Here is a 15,658-nt window from a genome sequence, read left to right as displayed (position 1 = left end):
AAGAAAGGAAAGAAGAAGGTCCTGAGAAAGACTGGGATCAGAAGAGCAATGACAGAAGTATTGACTCCTCTAACGAAGAGTCATCCATATTTGATAAAGAGCTGGAAAAGTTTGATGATCTGTGTTTTGGTGAAATAAGAAAGAAGATCTGGGTCAGAATGGAAAATCCTGCATACTGTTTGTCTGCCAAGTTAATTGCCGTGTCGTCCCTGAGTGTTGTCTTGGCATCAATCGTGGCCATGTGCATTCACAGCATGCCAGAGTTTCAAAGGCTGGACGCCAATGACAGGGAGATTGAAGACCCTGTGCTGGAAGCCGTGGAGATTACGTGCATCATCTGGTTCACTGCTGAGCTAGTGATCAGGCTCATCACTGCTCCGAGTCAAAAGAAATTCTGGAAGAAACCACTGAATATCATTGATTTTGTCTCTATTATCCCGTTTTATGCCACCTTGGCTGTGGACACGAAGGAAGAAGAAAGTGAAGATATTGAAAACATGGGGAAAGTGGTTCAGATCCTGCGGTTAATGAGGATATTTCGCATCCTGAAACTGGCCAGGCACTCTGTAGGACTGCGGTCTTTAGGCGCCACTTTGAGACATAGCTATCAGGAAGTTGGACTTCTGCTTTTGTTTTTGTCTGTTGGGATTTCTATTTTTTCAGTGCTTGTCTACTCAGTGGAGAAAGATGATGACTCATCAGAACTGCACAGCATCCCTGTTTGCTGGTGGTGGGCAACCATCAGCATGACCACTGTCGGTTATGGGGACACTTACCCGGTCACGCTTGCTGGAAAGCTGCTCGGCACCCTATGCATTATCTGTGGGATACTAGTGGTAGCACTTCCAATCACCATTATTTTCAACAAGTTTTCTAAGTACTATCAAAAACAAAAAGATATTGATCCAGACCAATGCAACGATGATCACAAAGAGAAACGTAATGACCTACCTTATTTTAACATTAGGGATATTTATGCAAAAAAGATGCACTCCTTCATTTCTAGCCTTTCTTCAGTAGGAATTGTAGTCAGTGACCAAGATTCAACAGATGCCTCCAGCATCCAAGATATGGAGGATGTTTATAACACAACATCTTTAGAAAATGGTACAGGAAAATGAGTTGAATCTCTTTCTCTTCCCTTTATTTCTCTTCTGATTCTTGGTAAATGTGGACTTACAAACTTCAGTGAATTTATTAGGAGCAGTTAATTCTCAGGGTACTTAACTCTCAGCCATATTTGGACATTCTTTGCTCTGAGGATGCCATACAAGCTTCATTGTTTATATGAGGCTTTAAAATATGCCTCATATGGTGGTTTAGTTTTTAGACAACTAATGTTACGCATTTTTTGGGAGAAAAAGTCAGGAAAACAGTTTTAAATGTGAGATCAGTGTTTGTTTGGTTTTGTGGGGTTTTTTTTTGTTTGTTTAGTTATTTTTTTCCCTGCAACAATCTGATAGCTTATACAGAATCTACTTTTATAATTTGCTGCTGTTCAGGTAGAGATATATTACAGACATGTAAGAACTATCGCACAAGTCAATGAAGTTTTTACCTGCAAATACATCAGGAAAAAGAAGGAACTATGTACATGTAAAACTGTGCTCACTAACACATTTATGTAATCTTGGAGTTGGGAACCCGTTTTCTAAGTTGGGGCAGAAAATGTATTGGTACATATTGTTTTTACTCCATGGAAGCATAATATTTATGAATTTCTTTCCAAAAGCACAATACATTTTTAGTTTGTTAAAATAAATTAATCCCATTGTGCCTATATTTTTCCCAGTGTCCAGCATGGCCAAGCTCTATCAGGTCCTAAATGGTCTAAATCACAAGTTGCAGGATGAAGTGTGTGGGCTAAGACAGGACAGGCGCTTATTATACCTTTTAGCCACCTCTTTTGCCATTGCGAACCTGAGCAATTCTGGTGCCTGGAGAGGATCCTGCTGTGATTAAGACCACCCTGGTGGCTTCCCCGGAGGCTTTGTTTTGTGGACATTGAAGCAAACGTCAGTGGTGGTCTTTAGAAGTTATTGCTCCCTGCTGTCAGCGCTGCTCCTTTGCTGGAGGTTACTGCCTTGGTGGTAGGAGCAAATGTGAGCAGCATCTCAGCTGCGCTGGTTCTCGGTCCAGGGCTGTAATGCCAAGCAACGGACATGTGCGGACATGCTCTCCTCTACCATATATCGCCCATCAGAGAGGTAGGATGGGCACTGCGTGTGGGCACCTGTATATTAAACTATTTCATCTCCTTTTTCTAAAGCTCATCTGTTGGTGATGGCAGCTTTCCTGGTTCGTACTATGGGCTGGAGCAGTGCTCACTGCCTGGCAGTGTGCTGCAGCTCTGTGCGTTCCTCTCCTCTGCAGGGATTTCTTATGCAGCCAGCTAATCCTGCTCTGGTTCAGACTGGATCTTCTGGGGCTATTTAAAAGGAAAGCCAGCCCTTGAGCCTCTCATAAAGGGGTGCTGGAGAAACTCGAGGACCCTATAGAAGTCCATAGTGTTTCTGAACACTCATTTTCTTTCATTTGTCTAGTGACTAAATTAGATGCTGGGCAACAGAAAATTGAGATACTGTGATGTTGATATTTTCCTTAAAGAGAGGCTTCAGTTTTTGTTTTGTTGGGTTTTGTTTTTGTTTGTTTGTTTGTTTTGTTTTGTTATTGGGCCAAATGCTGAAGCCCTTACTCAGTTTCTACTCAGGCAGATCAAACTCAGCAGGAGTTGACTTCAAGGCTGAGTAAAAGCAGAAGATGGCAATCGATTTTAGCCTCCGCAGAGCGTTGATTTTTCAGATGTCTGCCAGGTTTTCTATTGCAAAATACACTGAGTAGCTGAGGTGCACTGGTATTTACTGAGGCACAGAGCTCCAACCTCTTTCTGAGATGGAGAAACAAAAAAGAATGGGATGGCTCAACCTATACCTCAGAAAGAGGTGTCCCTCAGGACTGCTGTGCACAAATATGGTGATGTGGGGCTTGAAGAGAGTATTTTGAGCTGTGAAGAAACTTCAAAATTTGGCTTATTACTTGCTGAATGTCCTAAGTGTATGTGATGCTTCACGAATAATTAAGGCTAATTCTTCCCGTAGTTAGTGCAGGAATACCAAAAGGGAAAGTTAGCCTAAATGTGTTTTCTTCTTAGTGAACAATTAGCATTACAAAGATGCAATGATATAAAATATTAAATATGTATGTGCATATGAATATAATAGGAACCAGCAGAATAACAGCATAAAAATTACTCTCGGTCCAAAGAAACGCTCTTGGTAGTCTCCATATAAAGATATATTACAGTGCCGCCAAAGTTCAAAAGCAATGAAAAATATTGTAATGCAACAAAAGCTGCAAGAAATTTGTATGAAATAGTTGAAAAAAACCTGTGACTGAAAAATCTAATCTTATCTATAAATCAATACCCAAAGATCTTAGAACATACAACTTTTTGTATTAAATTTTGCTGACTGGTAAATCGTCATAAAATTGATAAGTTCTTGATCAATCATATGAATCAATCTTAAGGCTGCGACACTGTTTAAGTTCCTCTGACTTTTTTTTATGCATAGATACATCTTGCAGCAAAGTGAGGCATGTCTTTTGGAACGTATCAGAAGGTAGAGTACATATCCATGTGTCATGCAGTGTATGTTATTTTGATTTCTGGGATGAGATCTCAGCTTTTTTCAAATCAGTTGTATCTTAAAAAATGGCTTCGTTGTTATCCGATCCCTTTGCTGGAATAAATCCAGCACCTTAGTTTCACATAGGTGTAACTGGGAGCAGGATGTGAGCCCTGTTTCATGCCAAAAGATACTCCTGTCAAGGCAGAACAGCAGTCCTGTAACATGCACTGGTATTAGAGAGTGTCACAAGTCTTGAGTGCCAGAAAAAAAGAGATGAGAGCAAATACTGAGATACTGCATGTTCTTCCTGCTAGTAAAAATTTTTAGTAGAATAATTTACTAGTAAGAGATAAGCGTAAGAGGGGATTGTTTCTTATTTAATTTGTCTTCTTCCTTGGTCTAGAGTTACATATTATCAATATGTAATATCAGTATCAACGAAAGGTAGATTGTCTTTATTGCTTTTGTATTCCTGTACCATATGTTTTTCTCTTTAAAAACACATCCTGAATTCTTTCCACCCAGCTGCTCTGTTTCAGACACCAAAGCACAGAAGATGTTACTGTTTCGATATGCATCCCATTTTGTATGGGAGAGCTTTGTTTGTCTTTATATAAAACAGTTTCCTGGCACGTTATTAGTTTGTTTGTCTTGATGGCAAACGGTTCCCCTTCGATATTCATTATTTCCAGAGCAGCATCCATCTTTGCAGCGTTTTTCCCTAGCATAGCATGGGAAGACACCACTGCACCGTGTTGCAGTTCCTTGCTTGAGCAGCTTCCAACTGGCAGGGGGTATCACCCAACTGCCCGCAGCTCGTGCTTTGCTGGGAGCAGGATCTGTCACTGCCACCATTTTTCAGCGTGTGTTAGAAGAGGGAAAAGGGCAATGTAGAGGAATGGGAAAAGAGAAACGGAGAAGGTAGGAAGCTTTCTACCAAAAGGGATGATGGAAAAGCCTGAGAGGACCTTAGAAGAAAGGAAAAGAAAAAGAACTTGACAGAAAGAGTTCTCATTTGTCTTCACTTTATTTCTTGTTTTTTCCACCAGTGCTTTTCTTCCTTTTCCTCCCCTTCTGCCTTGCATCCCCTCCTGCTACCACCCTGGCCTCCCTTCCCACACAGCCTGTGGTCCAGCAGTCCTGTTTCTGTCCCAGAACAAGGGTCTTTCTGACTTGCGAGAGGCATGTTTCATCTACCTGGATGGCAGCAGGCAGAACTTGGTGGGGATGAAATTAGTGAGCACTCCTGCTGTGTATATGAGCGGTGATTAACACCCTTTCGGGCTGTGCTTTTTTGTAAGAAAAGTCACAATGTGGCTCAAGTCAATGAGCGTAAACATGAGCTAAATAAATGGCGCATCTGTATCAGGCCTGTAAATGAAATATCACTTACGGCTTAGGTAAAATTAGTGTCAGGCGCCATAATGCGAAATATTACCATTTAAAAGCAGACTCCATGCCGACTCCCATGTGAACGGGTTGCTGTCAGGGAATGCTGGGAGTATCAGGCAGATTTGACTGGCAAAGGCAGTACATGGGCTCGCAGCGTGCCAAGGGCTCCTGACAGGCTGCTGTGTATTAATACATTTATTCATTTCCACACATTCCTAACATCTAGAGCAAGTGACAGAAAACCACGAAGCTGCGGAGAGTTTCTCTAATATTTTTTGATTAGCTGACAGTGTTTGTGAAGCTGCTAATACCTCTTCATCCAAAAGAGGACATTTCTAAAACAAAATCAGAATAACCCTGTGCTAGATGTGCAATTTGTGGCTGATAGCAGTAGCTCGGTCACGATCAGTAAATATTGCTGTCTGGTGCTGTATTGCTGCAGTGCTGTTGCTTGTATTTCTGAAATGTTTATGCTCTGTCAATCAGGAGACAGCAGATGCCATTAAAACCATCTCAGCACATTCCCGCTGCACAATAATTGTGGTATCTCTTCTAAGCACAGCAAAATGTCATGACTTGCTGAGACCTCTTTTTTAATTTCTTGTGTATTTGTAGTTAATTTTTCATGGTGAGCCTATGGTCCAAGCACAATCTAGCAGAAGAAAAAGTCACTGTGTGTCTCTAGGCAAGTTTCAAGACTTTGTTATTTACTTCCACTCTGGGCATTGCCCTCCCACCTGTCCGGCACAACGAAGGTAGCACAAGGAGTGGTAATTCATTGTGGTATAGGCTGATAGCTGTTACAGGTAGTTAAGGAGTAAAAGACAGAGGTCCTGGAGGGTGGATATAGTTTATATGTAATTGTATATATGCCCTCTGGGCAGGGCTCATTTCGGTGTATAATATAATCAGATTAAATATAAAATATGACACTTCCTTTGAGAAATCACCCACATCTCCTATCTTTTTAATGAATATATTGGAGGGGGCAGTCTTTGCTCAGAGTTTTAGCAGGTCAAGGGCTGCGAGTCAAGGGCTTTCTCATCCGCACACATCAGTTTTCCCCAGATGCATATACCAGTGGGAGGAAGAGACATCGCAGCATTCCCAACAGGCCGATGAACCTGTAGGCCAACGAACTGGGGATCCCAAGCTGAGGGCTGGTGGTGGAGGAGAACCTTAACTGGTCCCATATTTTGTCAATTAAAACCAATACCATGCAGCTTCATGTGGTGACTTATGAAGGTAATCTGCTCTCACTGCTTCTTCAAAACTATTTCAAGGTAGAGCCCAAGAAGGCATTGTATTACAATTGTTTAATCTGTAGTTGCTTTCTACTATTTAATGGCATATATATTTTCTGAGTCACCTAATTTTTTATGGCATTCATCGCTATTTCCACTGCAAATCCTACTCTAACTAGCATATGACTATGTTAGAGATTGGTATAGCCTAATTTAGTGTCATTGTCCTAGGATCTCGTATGAATCAGCAGAGACAGAAAGACACCCTGGCAGAATTATTTCCCCTAACCTCACCTATTATGTGTCTGGTCATTTGGACTCTGTCAACAGATTAAAAACAAACCTCCTCAGGAGACAGCACATCCTATCTATACAAAGGTTTTACCTGTAGATGGGTCCTATCTGAAGATGGCTATATAACCAGCCTATATGATTTAGTTAGGTTAGGTGCCTGGCCTTTAGGTAGCTGAAGTTAGATCTGATGAGTGCTAGACAACAAGAGGTAGGGACTTGATTATCCTCTGGTGGTGCCATCCTTCTCCTCTCAACGCTGTATATGTAGGAAGGACTGTGTTTCTGATGTAGGCATCTGAACTGGGTGATGTGAAGCCAGACACAGGAATCCATTCTGAAGCCTGAAGGCTGGTCAGTGATAGCCACTGGGTAAGGATTAATCCAGTGTAAAATATTGCTAAAAACAGTTTCCTATACAAGCAAATTTGGACTTTCCCCAAAAGCCTTGCTAGCTGTCTGTTAGAGTCTGTAATAACCTGCAAGTTGAAGTTCAGTCTCCTGTAGTAATTAAAAAAAACACATAATAAAATACCAGAGGGAGCAAACTGATGTTGGCAAAGAGGCAGGCACAATATGCTGACAGTACTTTTGTGACCCAAATTTGCATTATTTCTTGGCTTCCTGTAAGCCATATAAAATATTCTTACCGTGCCATGTGTTGTAAAATCTGCCCCTGTGCATTAATATAATAATAAATAATAAATATAATAATAGTGAGCCAAGTCCTGGTATTACAGCTGTGAAGCTGGAAAAAATTCCGGGCTTGGAGAAATTGCAGAAATATTGTTTAGCTGCAACTGCTGTTTTAATGTTGCAGCTGCCTCGGTGGTGTGGAGGAGCAAGGGACCATACACAGGCACCGGTAGTGGGCTTCCCTTTCTTCCTTTGCACACTTAACACTGAGATCTTCTTGGTTGAGCATATAGGCTGAGGGACCCCTATAGCCTTGGGGACTGCTCCACGAACCTTTCCTGGGGCTATTAGGTGGGTAGCCAGCTGTCCCTAGAAAGGGATAGTGTTGGGTGAGAAAATAACGAGGTCTGTATGAAATGGCCTTTGGGGAGGTAAAATAATACCACTGAATTTGGTGTTGACAGCCTCCTACACCTCTAAGAGACCTGGGAGAGAAAGCAGAAAGGAGGAAGAACTTCAAGGTTTAGATATTTAGCTGCAGCTGTTTGAAGGCTACTCTGTGTTGTGTTAATCCAAGGGCTTTTACTGAATCACAGGTAGAGATCTGTATATAACCTTGAACCCATTCCATTAGCTGGAATAATATGTTGTCTTCCCACAGGCTTTGAGTTGCAGGTACAATATGTCCTTTTCTCTAAGCCAGTTACTAGATGTTATGCTGTCTCTGCTTTTCACGCTGACTGGAGTTTGGATGTTTCTGAAGCACATGTTTATAGCACATGCTATAAATCATCCTTGCAGCTTCTACTCCATTTCCTAGAAACCTGGAAACTACGAGCATGAAAGAGTTCAAACAGTTTCTCTAGTCCAATATTATTTTTCGACAGCATCAAATGCCATGCATTTCACAGAAAGGGATTTTCCTTGCTCCTAAATTGAGCATCTTAGGACTTCAGGTGATTTTGTTTTTATCAATTATTTGAAGACAAGCTTAGGTCCTGAGACAGGGAGATAGGTAAGTTTGGCATTTTATTCCAGGTGGTGTAACCCCAAGTACACAAACAAGTATCCATATATTTGGGTTTTGGAAAATGAGGTTGCAATTTGCATATTTGGATTGTGGATCTTTGGAAAAAAAACATGGTGAATAAATAACTCATGGTGCCAAAAGGCCAGTTGAATGCTTGTGAGTGCACAGGAATTCCTTATGAACCAGAAGGATGCTGGTGTCTGACAGCATGGCTTCATAAGCCTCCTGGGTGGAAGGCAAACCACATTTTTTCCTTATTTCTCTAAATATTTCAGGAGGGTATGGAGTAACAATCCTGCTGCTCTGTGGTGATGAAGAGTGTTGAATGAAATGAATGGCACATTGAAGTTAAGGCAGTTAAAAATGAACATGAGTTTTTTGTAAAAATCCCCCTTCCCTTGGGACAATAATTTTTCATGTTGTTCCAACTTTTTCTTTTTTTTTTAAATGCAAAAACATAATGTACCAAAACCACACCAATATTTTTCCTCGCTGGATATTTTTAAGATTAAATTAGCTCTAGTTATAGGTGTGGAAAGAGAAGTGCCTGGTGGGTAGGGTGTGGGGGGTGCTTGAATTCTTTATAATTTATTTTGTAATTCTGTTCTTTTGCCTTTGGCATCACACACTTTTGCATTAGTATTTTTTTGTATTGACTGAAGAATCAAAAGAAATAATAGACAATATTTATCTGGAAAATTTTTTTAGATAATTGAATCTGAAGGAAAAGATGGGTACAGCATTTCGGTCTGGAGTGATGTCAAATATACTGTTACAGGGCTTGAGAATGAATTTAAAACTCATCAGAAGCATTCCTAAGCAACATATGGATTCATGCATAGGTATGGCACATTTAATGTATCTCAAGCCACAAAACTAAAGTTCTGGCAGTGTTCAGTGAATGAAAGGTTAATAGAAATTCAGGTATTAATCTGGTTCTGTTCTAGTTGCAGCTTTTGGTGCAGTAATGTACTCTTGGCTTTTAGACTGCCTCTGTAAATGGGAGGCTGGTGCTTTGGGTATTTTATATATCTAGACGTATACAGACTGATTGGACAGCTGTCAAAGCGTTATTGTGCAGGCTTTTAGAAGTCTGGCACCAAAGGTAACCTCTGTTAATCTACCGTGCTGACACTCGCTGAGGAGTTGCTGCATTACAGGGGTGTGCGGTGCATGCAAAGTGATCCCATTAGGCAATGCAGTGCGAGCGCGCAAGTGGGAATGTGGGTCTTTGCCAAGGGCACTTGCAGCAGAAATGTCGGTTTCTGTTAGCTTGCTTTCACTGTATTGTCACCTGCTGAAAACCTCTATGTGCCCCGTTTAATGTTTTAATTAATCCCAAGAAGGTTTAGGGTATCTGGAAAGGGTTTAGAAAACACAGGGATTCCTTGAAAGCAAATACTGAGATGAGGGGGAAAAGGTGGCTCAAGGACTTTTTTCCCTGGCTTTTCTGGCTTGTCATAGGAGTAATGACAGGGCAGGAATGGGAGTAGCATAACAAAATCTAGGTGAAAATTCACTGTTCAGAGAGTCTTTAGGGCCACTGCGAGTCCATATGAAAATAAGCGTTGGAGGAATCTGGGAACTGGAGTAGGGAATCTGCATGCTGGATGTGCCACACAACTCTTGCATACTCTGTGCTCAGGGTGATGGGTGGAAAGAAGATGACATCTCTGCACCAGTGGTTTTCTGCTGCATAGCTGCACTGCATGAACTGCAGCCTTCTGTGCCCTAACCACAATGTCCTTCTCAATCTGTTGCCAATTTCCCCAAGCATTAAAATGCTTCTTCAGTCCTGAAATCAGAGGAGAGATGCAACAAGAGCAGCTGGAAGGAGGTAATGGAACAGGAAAAAAGGGCTGATGCAAGAGCCATGTCTGTAAAGAGGACATGCTGCAAAGATGCTTTGTCAGGAAATGTTACCCCCCAGGTCTTGAAGCTTTTCCTCTCCTCAACTTGTACAGAGAAATATCTTCCAAGGAGGAGGACTGTGCCATAGGGCAGCTTTGGCAAAGTGCAGTTTCCCTTCCTGTGGTCATTTCAAAATAGATGAACCACTGTGGAGTGTAACCTGGGAGATAAATTTGTTTTGGGAAGGGGACAGTCTAGCTCACTTCATCGTCTTTCTTTTCCTTTTGATCCTGTACTTCATAGCATCTCAAGAGGGCTTTGGCAATGCTTACTCCTCTTTTAGGCATACAGCATGTGTTAGACTATATAATCCATGCAATGTTCCCAGCTATTCAGCAAACTAAAAGAAAGGGTGAAGGGAATGAGGTCAGGAAGAAATGCTTTGTATTGCTAAAATCCTGTGCTCCCACATGTAATTTCAGTATCCAGTTCCTTTAAAATGCAGGTGACTTCCTCATCACAAATCTAGTTCACCATACAAAAAACCACTTGCAATAAACCTTACATGGGCTGATTAATTATTTTTGGATGGAGGAGAAAAAGGGAAGAAAAATGCATGGCGCTTTGTGTGGTGAAAAAAGGCAGGAAAAAATATTTGACTAATAACTCTCATGGCCAAATAATTTCACAGGTATCAGAGTGATCTTTGTTGGACTAAATCATCAAAAAGAAACTATATATACACTTAAGCATAAAAAAAATAAGGACAGGGAAGAAAAATTGCTGACTCTTTCCTATCTCTGACTCCTTTCATGGAGATTGAGATACCTTTCTCGTGGCAAGTCACATGATGAACCACTTGTTAATGAAGTGGTCAAAAAAAGTAGCTGACAAAGGGGTTTGGAATCTGAGACAGCTCTGCATGGAGGAAACCGTCTCTGTGATCAAGCCTGTCAGTTTTCGACACCTTAATTAAAAGTTATCTTTGGCAGTGTGAAGGCAGCTCAAGTGCTGGAAAAGTGGACAGCTAAGCGTTTGGTTGTGGTCATTTGGGAACAACAGTACTGAAGGGATTGGGAGCCAAGCAGCGGCTTTGGGCTACAAAGGATTGGGATCTTCCCTTGCGGCTCTAATTGAAGTTTCATATGATCCTCTGCCAGCCATTCTGTCATCCAGCACTTCTGGTTTCCATCACGTCTTTTGCCTCTCTTTTCTGACATTTAAACTGTGTAGGACGGCAGTTGTCTCTCCATTTGTACACTCCTTCCCTAGGAGGAGTGCGGTGTCAAAAATGGGGTGGTGATCTTGAAGAAGACCTCATGTTACTGGGGAAGTGATGATTTAACTGTGGAGAAGTGGAAAAAGTTGAGGTCTTGTTGGAAGAACTGATTTTAGTTTTGGTCAAGCTATTTAAAATGAGCTGTCTTTAATGAAATGACTAAGGAAAAAAATCAAAACCTATTAATATGAGGGTGGAAAAAAAATCATCCCCTGTGCTGTCCTGTCATAGTTGTATAAAAATTAGTATAATTTATTACAGCAAACAATAGGTTTTTCTATTTGGTTGGTGATCCAAATTGTTTAAAAGAATCCATAATTTAAGATCCCTTGAGCTTTTTTTCTTTGACTCAATGTTTAATTTGATTTTGAGGGGTTAATGTTTTTGCATCTAATTAAATTTAGGCTGGTTTGAAATTAAAAAAAAAAGGTTCACAATGAAAAAGTATTTTCTTAGAATATGTTGAAATGCAACATTTCAGCATCTTTGGAAACAAGATGCTCTCAGAAAATTTCACAATGAAATATGCACTGTTCCAAAATCCCTCCTGCCTTTTTTGTTTTGTTTTTTGTTTGGTTTGTTTGTTTTGTGGAAAATTCCCACCAACTGTGGGCTGGATTCAGAAATAAAGTTTGTCTCCCTGTCACAGCCTTTTTCAATGAATTTGCTATTCACAAAAAAATTGTTTTCATCCAGTTTTAGCTGTATTCTTTGGAAAATGCTTATTTTCCTTGGAGAATTCAGATGGGGAAAAAAAAAAAAAATCTGTATCACCTCCATGGTTGCTGTGGCTGATCCATTGCCTTCCCTCGATGTGCATGACACTCAGGTGGTGATTGGTAAGGAGAAATGAATCGTCTAGTTTGCTCAAGACAGAAAATAAAAAGCAGTTACAAGAAAATCACGTCCTGAGAAAGGAAATGAGCCCATTTTAACAAGTTTATGAGTGAGAGCTTCATTATGAAGCACAAAAAAAGAGAACACATGAAAAGCCTGTTAGACCCTATCTGTTCATGTGATTCCTTTGATGGGAATCTAACTGTGAAGGCTGATCAGAGAGAAAATTATTTCTTTTAAGTAGTAGTTACAAATGGATATTTATGTTCTCCTGCAATAATTGGTGAATATGTTTCGAACAGAGCTCTTTCCAGTAAATAAACTAGCATCAACCAGTAACTGCTTAGTGGCTGGTAAGCAGAAGTAGTGTGCTAAAATGGATAGGTAGGCTCAAGAGAGAGATTGTTATAATATTATTATTTAATATTTGTGCTGTTTAGTCAAGAGAAGGCTTGGGCAGTTAGAGCAATCTTAATGTATGTGAAAGGCTTTTGCAAGAAGACAAAGCATAGGTTTTCTTCTGTACTGTTGAGGGAGCAAAGGAGCTGAGCTCAAGTCAGGGAGAGTGAAGATGAAAGGTTGGTGGTAAAAGTGGCTCAAGAATTTCTCCTGCTCCCCTGCAGCCCTTGTCCAGCTGCTTGTTGTCTCAGTCATGCTGATAGAAATCTGTGTAAAGATAGAGCAGATTGCTCCAATGACGCAGGTTTAAAAAATAATAATTCTTCGCTGAGTGAGTGGAAGGGAGTTGTGAACCTGAAAAGTTGAAAAGGCCCTGGATTACTGTCCTCTTGATGAGGACTCAACTCTTTTTTCAGGGACTCCATAGTTGTGGCAACAGTCCAAAATTTTGTATAACTTGTGAGTTTGTTGGAGATGGGAAAACTTACTCCACTGACGGTCTGACTCAGTGGCTTCAATGAGGACTTTGCTGGGCTACCTACCTGTGTCACAGAGATGTCCCTGGCCCAAGAACTTGGGGTGTGTTGAGGAGAAAACAGATAGATGATGGGACCCAACCTTGTACATTTGAATTGCTGCTGTTACTCTGTCTTGGACTTAAGGGGAGAAGTTGATACCCTTTGTGGTGTTGGCCAATATTTTCCCATGGTCTCACTGGGGGAAAGGAAGAAGGACCTTCTGGGGGGCGAAACTGGGAATACATGTCAATAGAGAGTGAAATAACTTCTTACTCAGTAAAAGGGTCCTTGGGAGCATGACTGAGATACAGTGACAGTCTGCCATGAGCAAATTCCAAGGCTACTATTAGTCTTTGGTATATTTGCCTAATTTTTCTTGGTATAAATCATTTTGGTATGTGAGCACTATACAGATGTGATTTATCTTCCCAGCAGCACCCTTGTAAGGAAGTGCTAATAATTCCATTTCATGTCTGATTTTAAAAGTCAAAGTGCAAACCAGAAATACTTAAATCATCTTCTTTGCGATCTGTTTGATTTGTCATGCACTTATTTGCATATAGTACTGAAAAGGTTTTTCTTGTGTGTTAAATATATTTATTATCATATAGCTATTAATATTTTAATTATATAAATAGACATGAGCTGAACTACTGAAATGAAATCCTGATCCTTACCTACACAAAGCATTTCATATGTCAGAAGCAGCATATTTTTATGGCTCTGAATTAATCATTTTTTTCCCCCTGGAAACTTTCTTCCAGAGGAAATTTCAAAATTGCACCCTTCCATTGTGATTGGGAATGGGTTTTGGTTTTATTTCAATTTCCATGGCAACAGGAAATTTTGTTTTCTGACAGGCTTTGCATGCAAAAGTCTGATTTCCCTGGGCTCTTTTGAATACATTTGTTTGCATTTTCATCCCTGCTAGTATTTTGAACCTCTGTCCTTAACCCCTTGACTCCATTTAGTTCATTGAAATCCGATCTGTTTCTCCTTCAACAAGACAGGCAGTTTTTTTTCATACTTTCTTAATTTTTCAGACATAATTTGATTCAGTGTGCTGATATCAGAAATATAGCCACATTTTATACTTAGAAGTTCAATTCTTTCGTTAGAGGAACATTATTACTTTTTACATGACTTCTAAGCACTAAACTTATTCCAAATCTGGCTTCAAGGCTGTGGAATTTAACCTCTATCATTTTAAAGTCAGGACCCAACTTTCTTTGTTATGTTTTGTTTACATTCGTATATCTTACTGTGTTTGATACACTGATCAGCCAGTCCATGGGTGTGCTTGAAGAGTGCCTTATAAATAGTATGACAGCTACATAATCATTAAACTTTGTACTAAGTCTCCTGCAATATTAAACAAAATATTTCAATTAATTTCTGAATAGACATCAGAATTCTGTGGTTTGTAAAGCTTCATCATTCACTGTGTGAATGATGAAATCTCATTGTATTTAACGCTGGCCTCACCTGTGCCACCGAATTGTTTATCATAAGTGCTATAAAGCTTCAAGATACATAGTTTAAATTCAAGCAGCCTCTTAAGTTTGAATGTGAAAGAAGAATGGAAGAAAGTCAGGGTTACAGTAGTCTTATTCTTCGGTGCTTTGCCTACCTGTTTAGCTCCTTCCACAAGTATTGCTGAAATAAATTACATGTCTGTGTCCCACTAGCAAGTCTTTCATCTATGAATTATACTGTAAATACTGTTGTGCTACTCTGAGCCCAGCCAGTTTTCTTGCTTCGTTCCTCTCCGCCTGAGCTGGAATATGTGCATCGCTCCTTAACTGGAGGGGAAAATATTTCTGGTAAGTCCCAAAACCTCCCCCTACTCTTTGGCCCTTCTCCATAAACCAAAGTAAGGCAGCACTCAGAGCAACTGGCTGTGCAGCTCTGCAGTCCTTCCTCTCTTTTATTAAAGGAGAAAAGAACCAGCAACCCTGACACGTGAGTTATTGGCAGCAGGATAAAGCCCAGAGTGAATTAATGGGGCAGTTCTTTGAACTCTGCTTTGCCACCACAATGGTTGGAGAACTTCACAAAAGAACTGAAAAAGCTGATGTTCTTGGATCACAGCTTCTGGGGATAACATCTTTGGAGGACAGCTGGTACCCTCGATAGGTGTTTCCAGCTGCTTCCTAATTCTTTAGAGAATGTTGTGCTGATAGAAGATAGCTTTCATTTCATTAAAGCATTAATAAGATTTAACTTCCAGCACGGTCTATTCGGGCAGTTATATGCAGTCTTTTTTATTTATAGGCTTTTTCTATATTTATCCATGCCTTTGGTATAGTTGCTTCTCATTATTAATAGATATTTGTATTACATAGACTTTGTGGATGCTGATACAATTGAGTTTTCCATTAACGTTGAGATCTGAGCTTAATTATGACTCTGCACTCCTGTTTGAAAGTCGTGATAAAACTGGTCTGCATTTTTATTTTTGCCATCAATGAAATATAGCCAGCTTGTATTCATTACCAGCATAGATATTTATAACTATATCTGATTTTTTTTTTTCTTAGTTGATAGATGTT

The 15,658-nt window shown here is 40.2% G+C and overlaps 1 protein-coding gene across 1 annotated transcript in view; it reads left to right on the top strand.

Moving 5' to 3' along the window:
- Positions 1-1,121, top strand: part of KCNS3 (potassium voltage-gated channel, delayed-rectifier, subfamily S, member 3) — a 1,481-nt gene extending 360 nt beyond the window's left edge. Inside the window, 1 exon segment of the mRNA XM_009334342.1 lies at positions 1-1,121. This exon segment is cut by the window's left edge and continues 12 nt beyond it. Coding sequence (XP_009332617.1) covers positions 1-1,121 — 1,121 coding nt within the window.
- The last annotated feature ends 14,537 nt before the right edge of the window (positions 1,122-15,658 follow it).

Source organism: Pygoscelis adeliae, unplaced genomic scaffold, assembly GCF_000699105.1.
Source record: "Pygoscelis adeliae isolate BGI_AS28 unplaced genomic scaffold, ASM69910v1 Scaffold211, whole genome shotgun sequence".
Classification (NCBI taxonomy): Eukaryota; Metazoa; Chordata; class Aves; order Sphenisciformes; family Spheniscidae; genus Pygoscelis; species Pygoscelis adeliae.
This window is presented reverse-complemented; position numbering and strand designations above follow the sequence as displayed.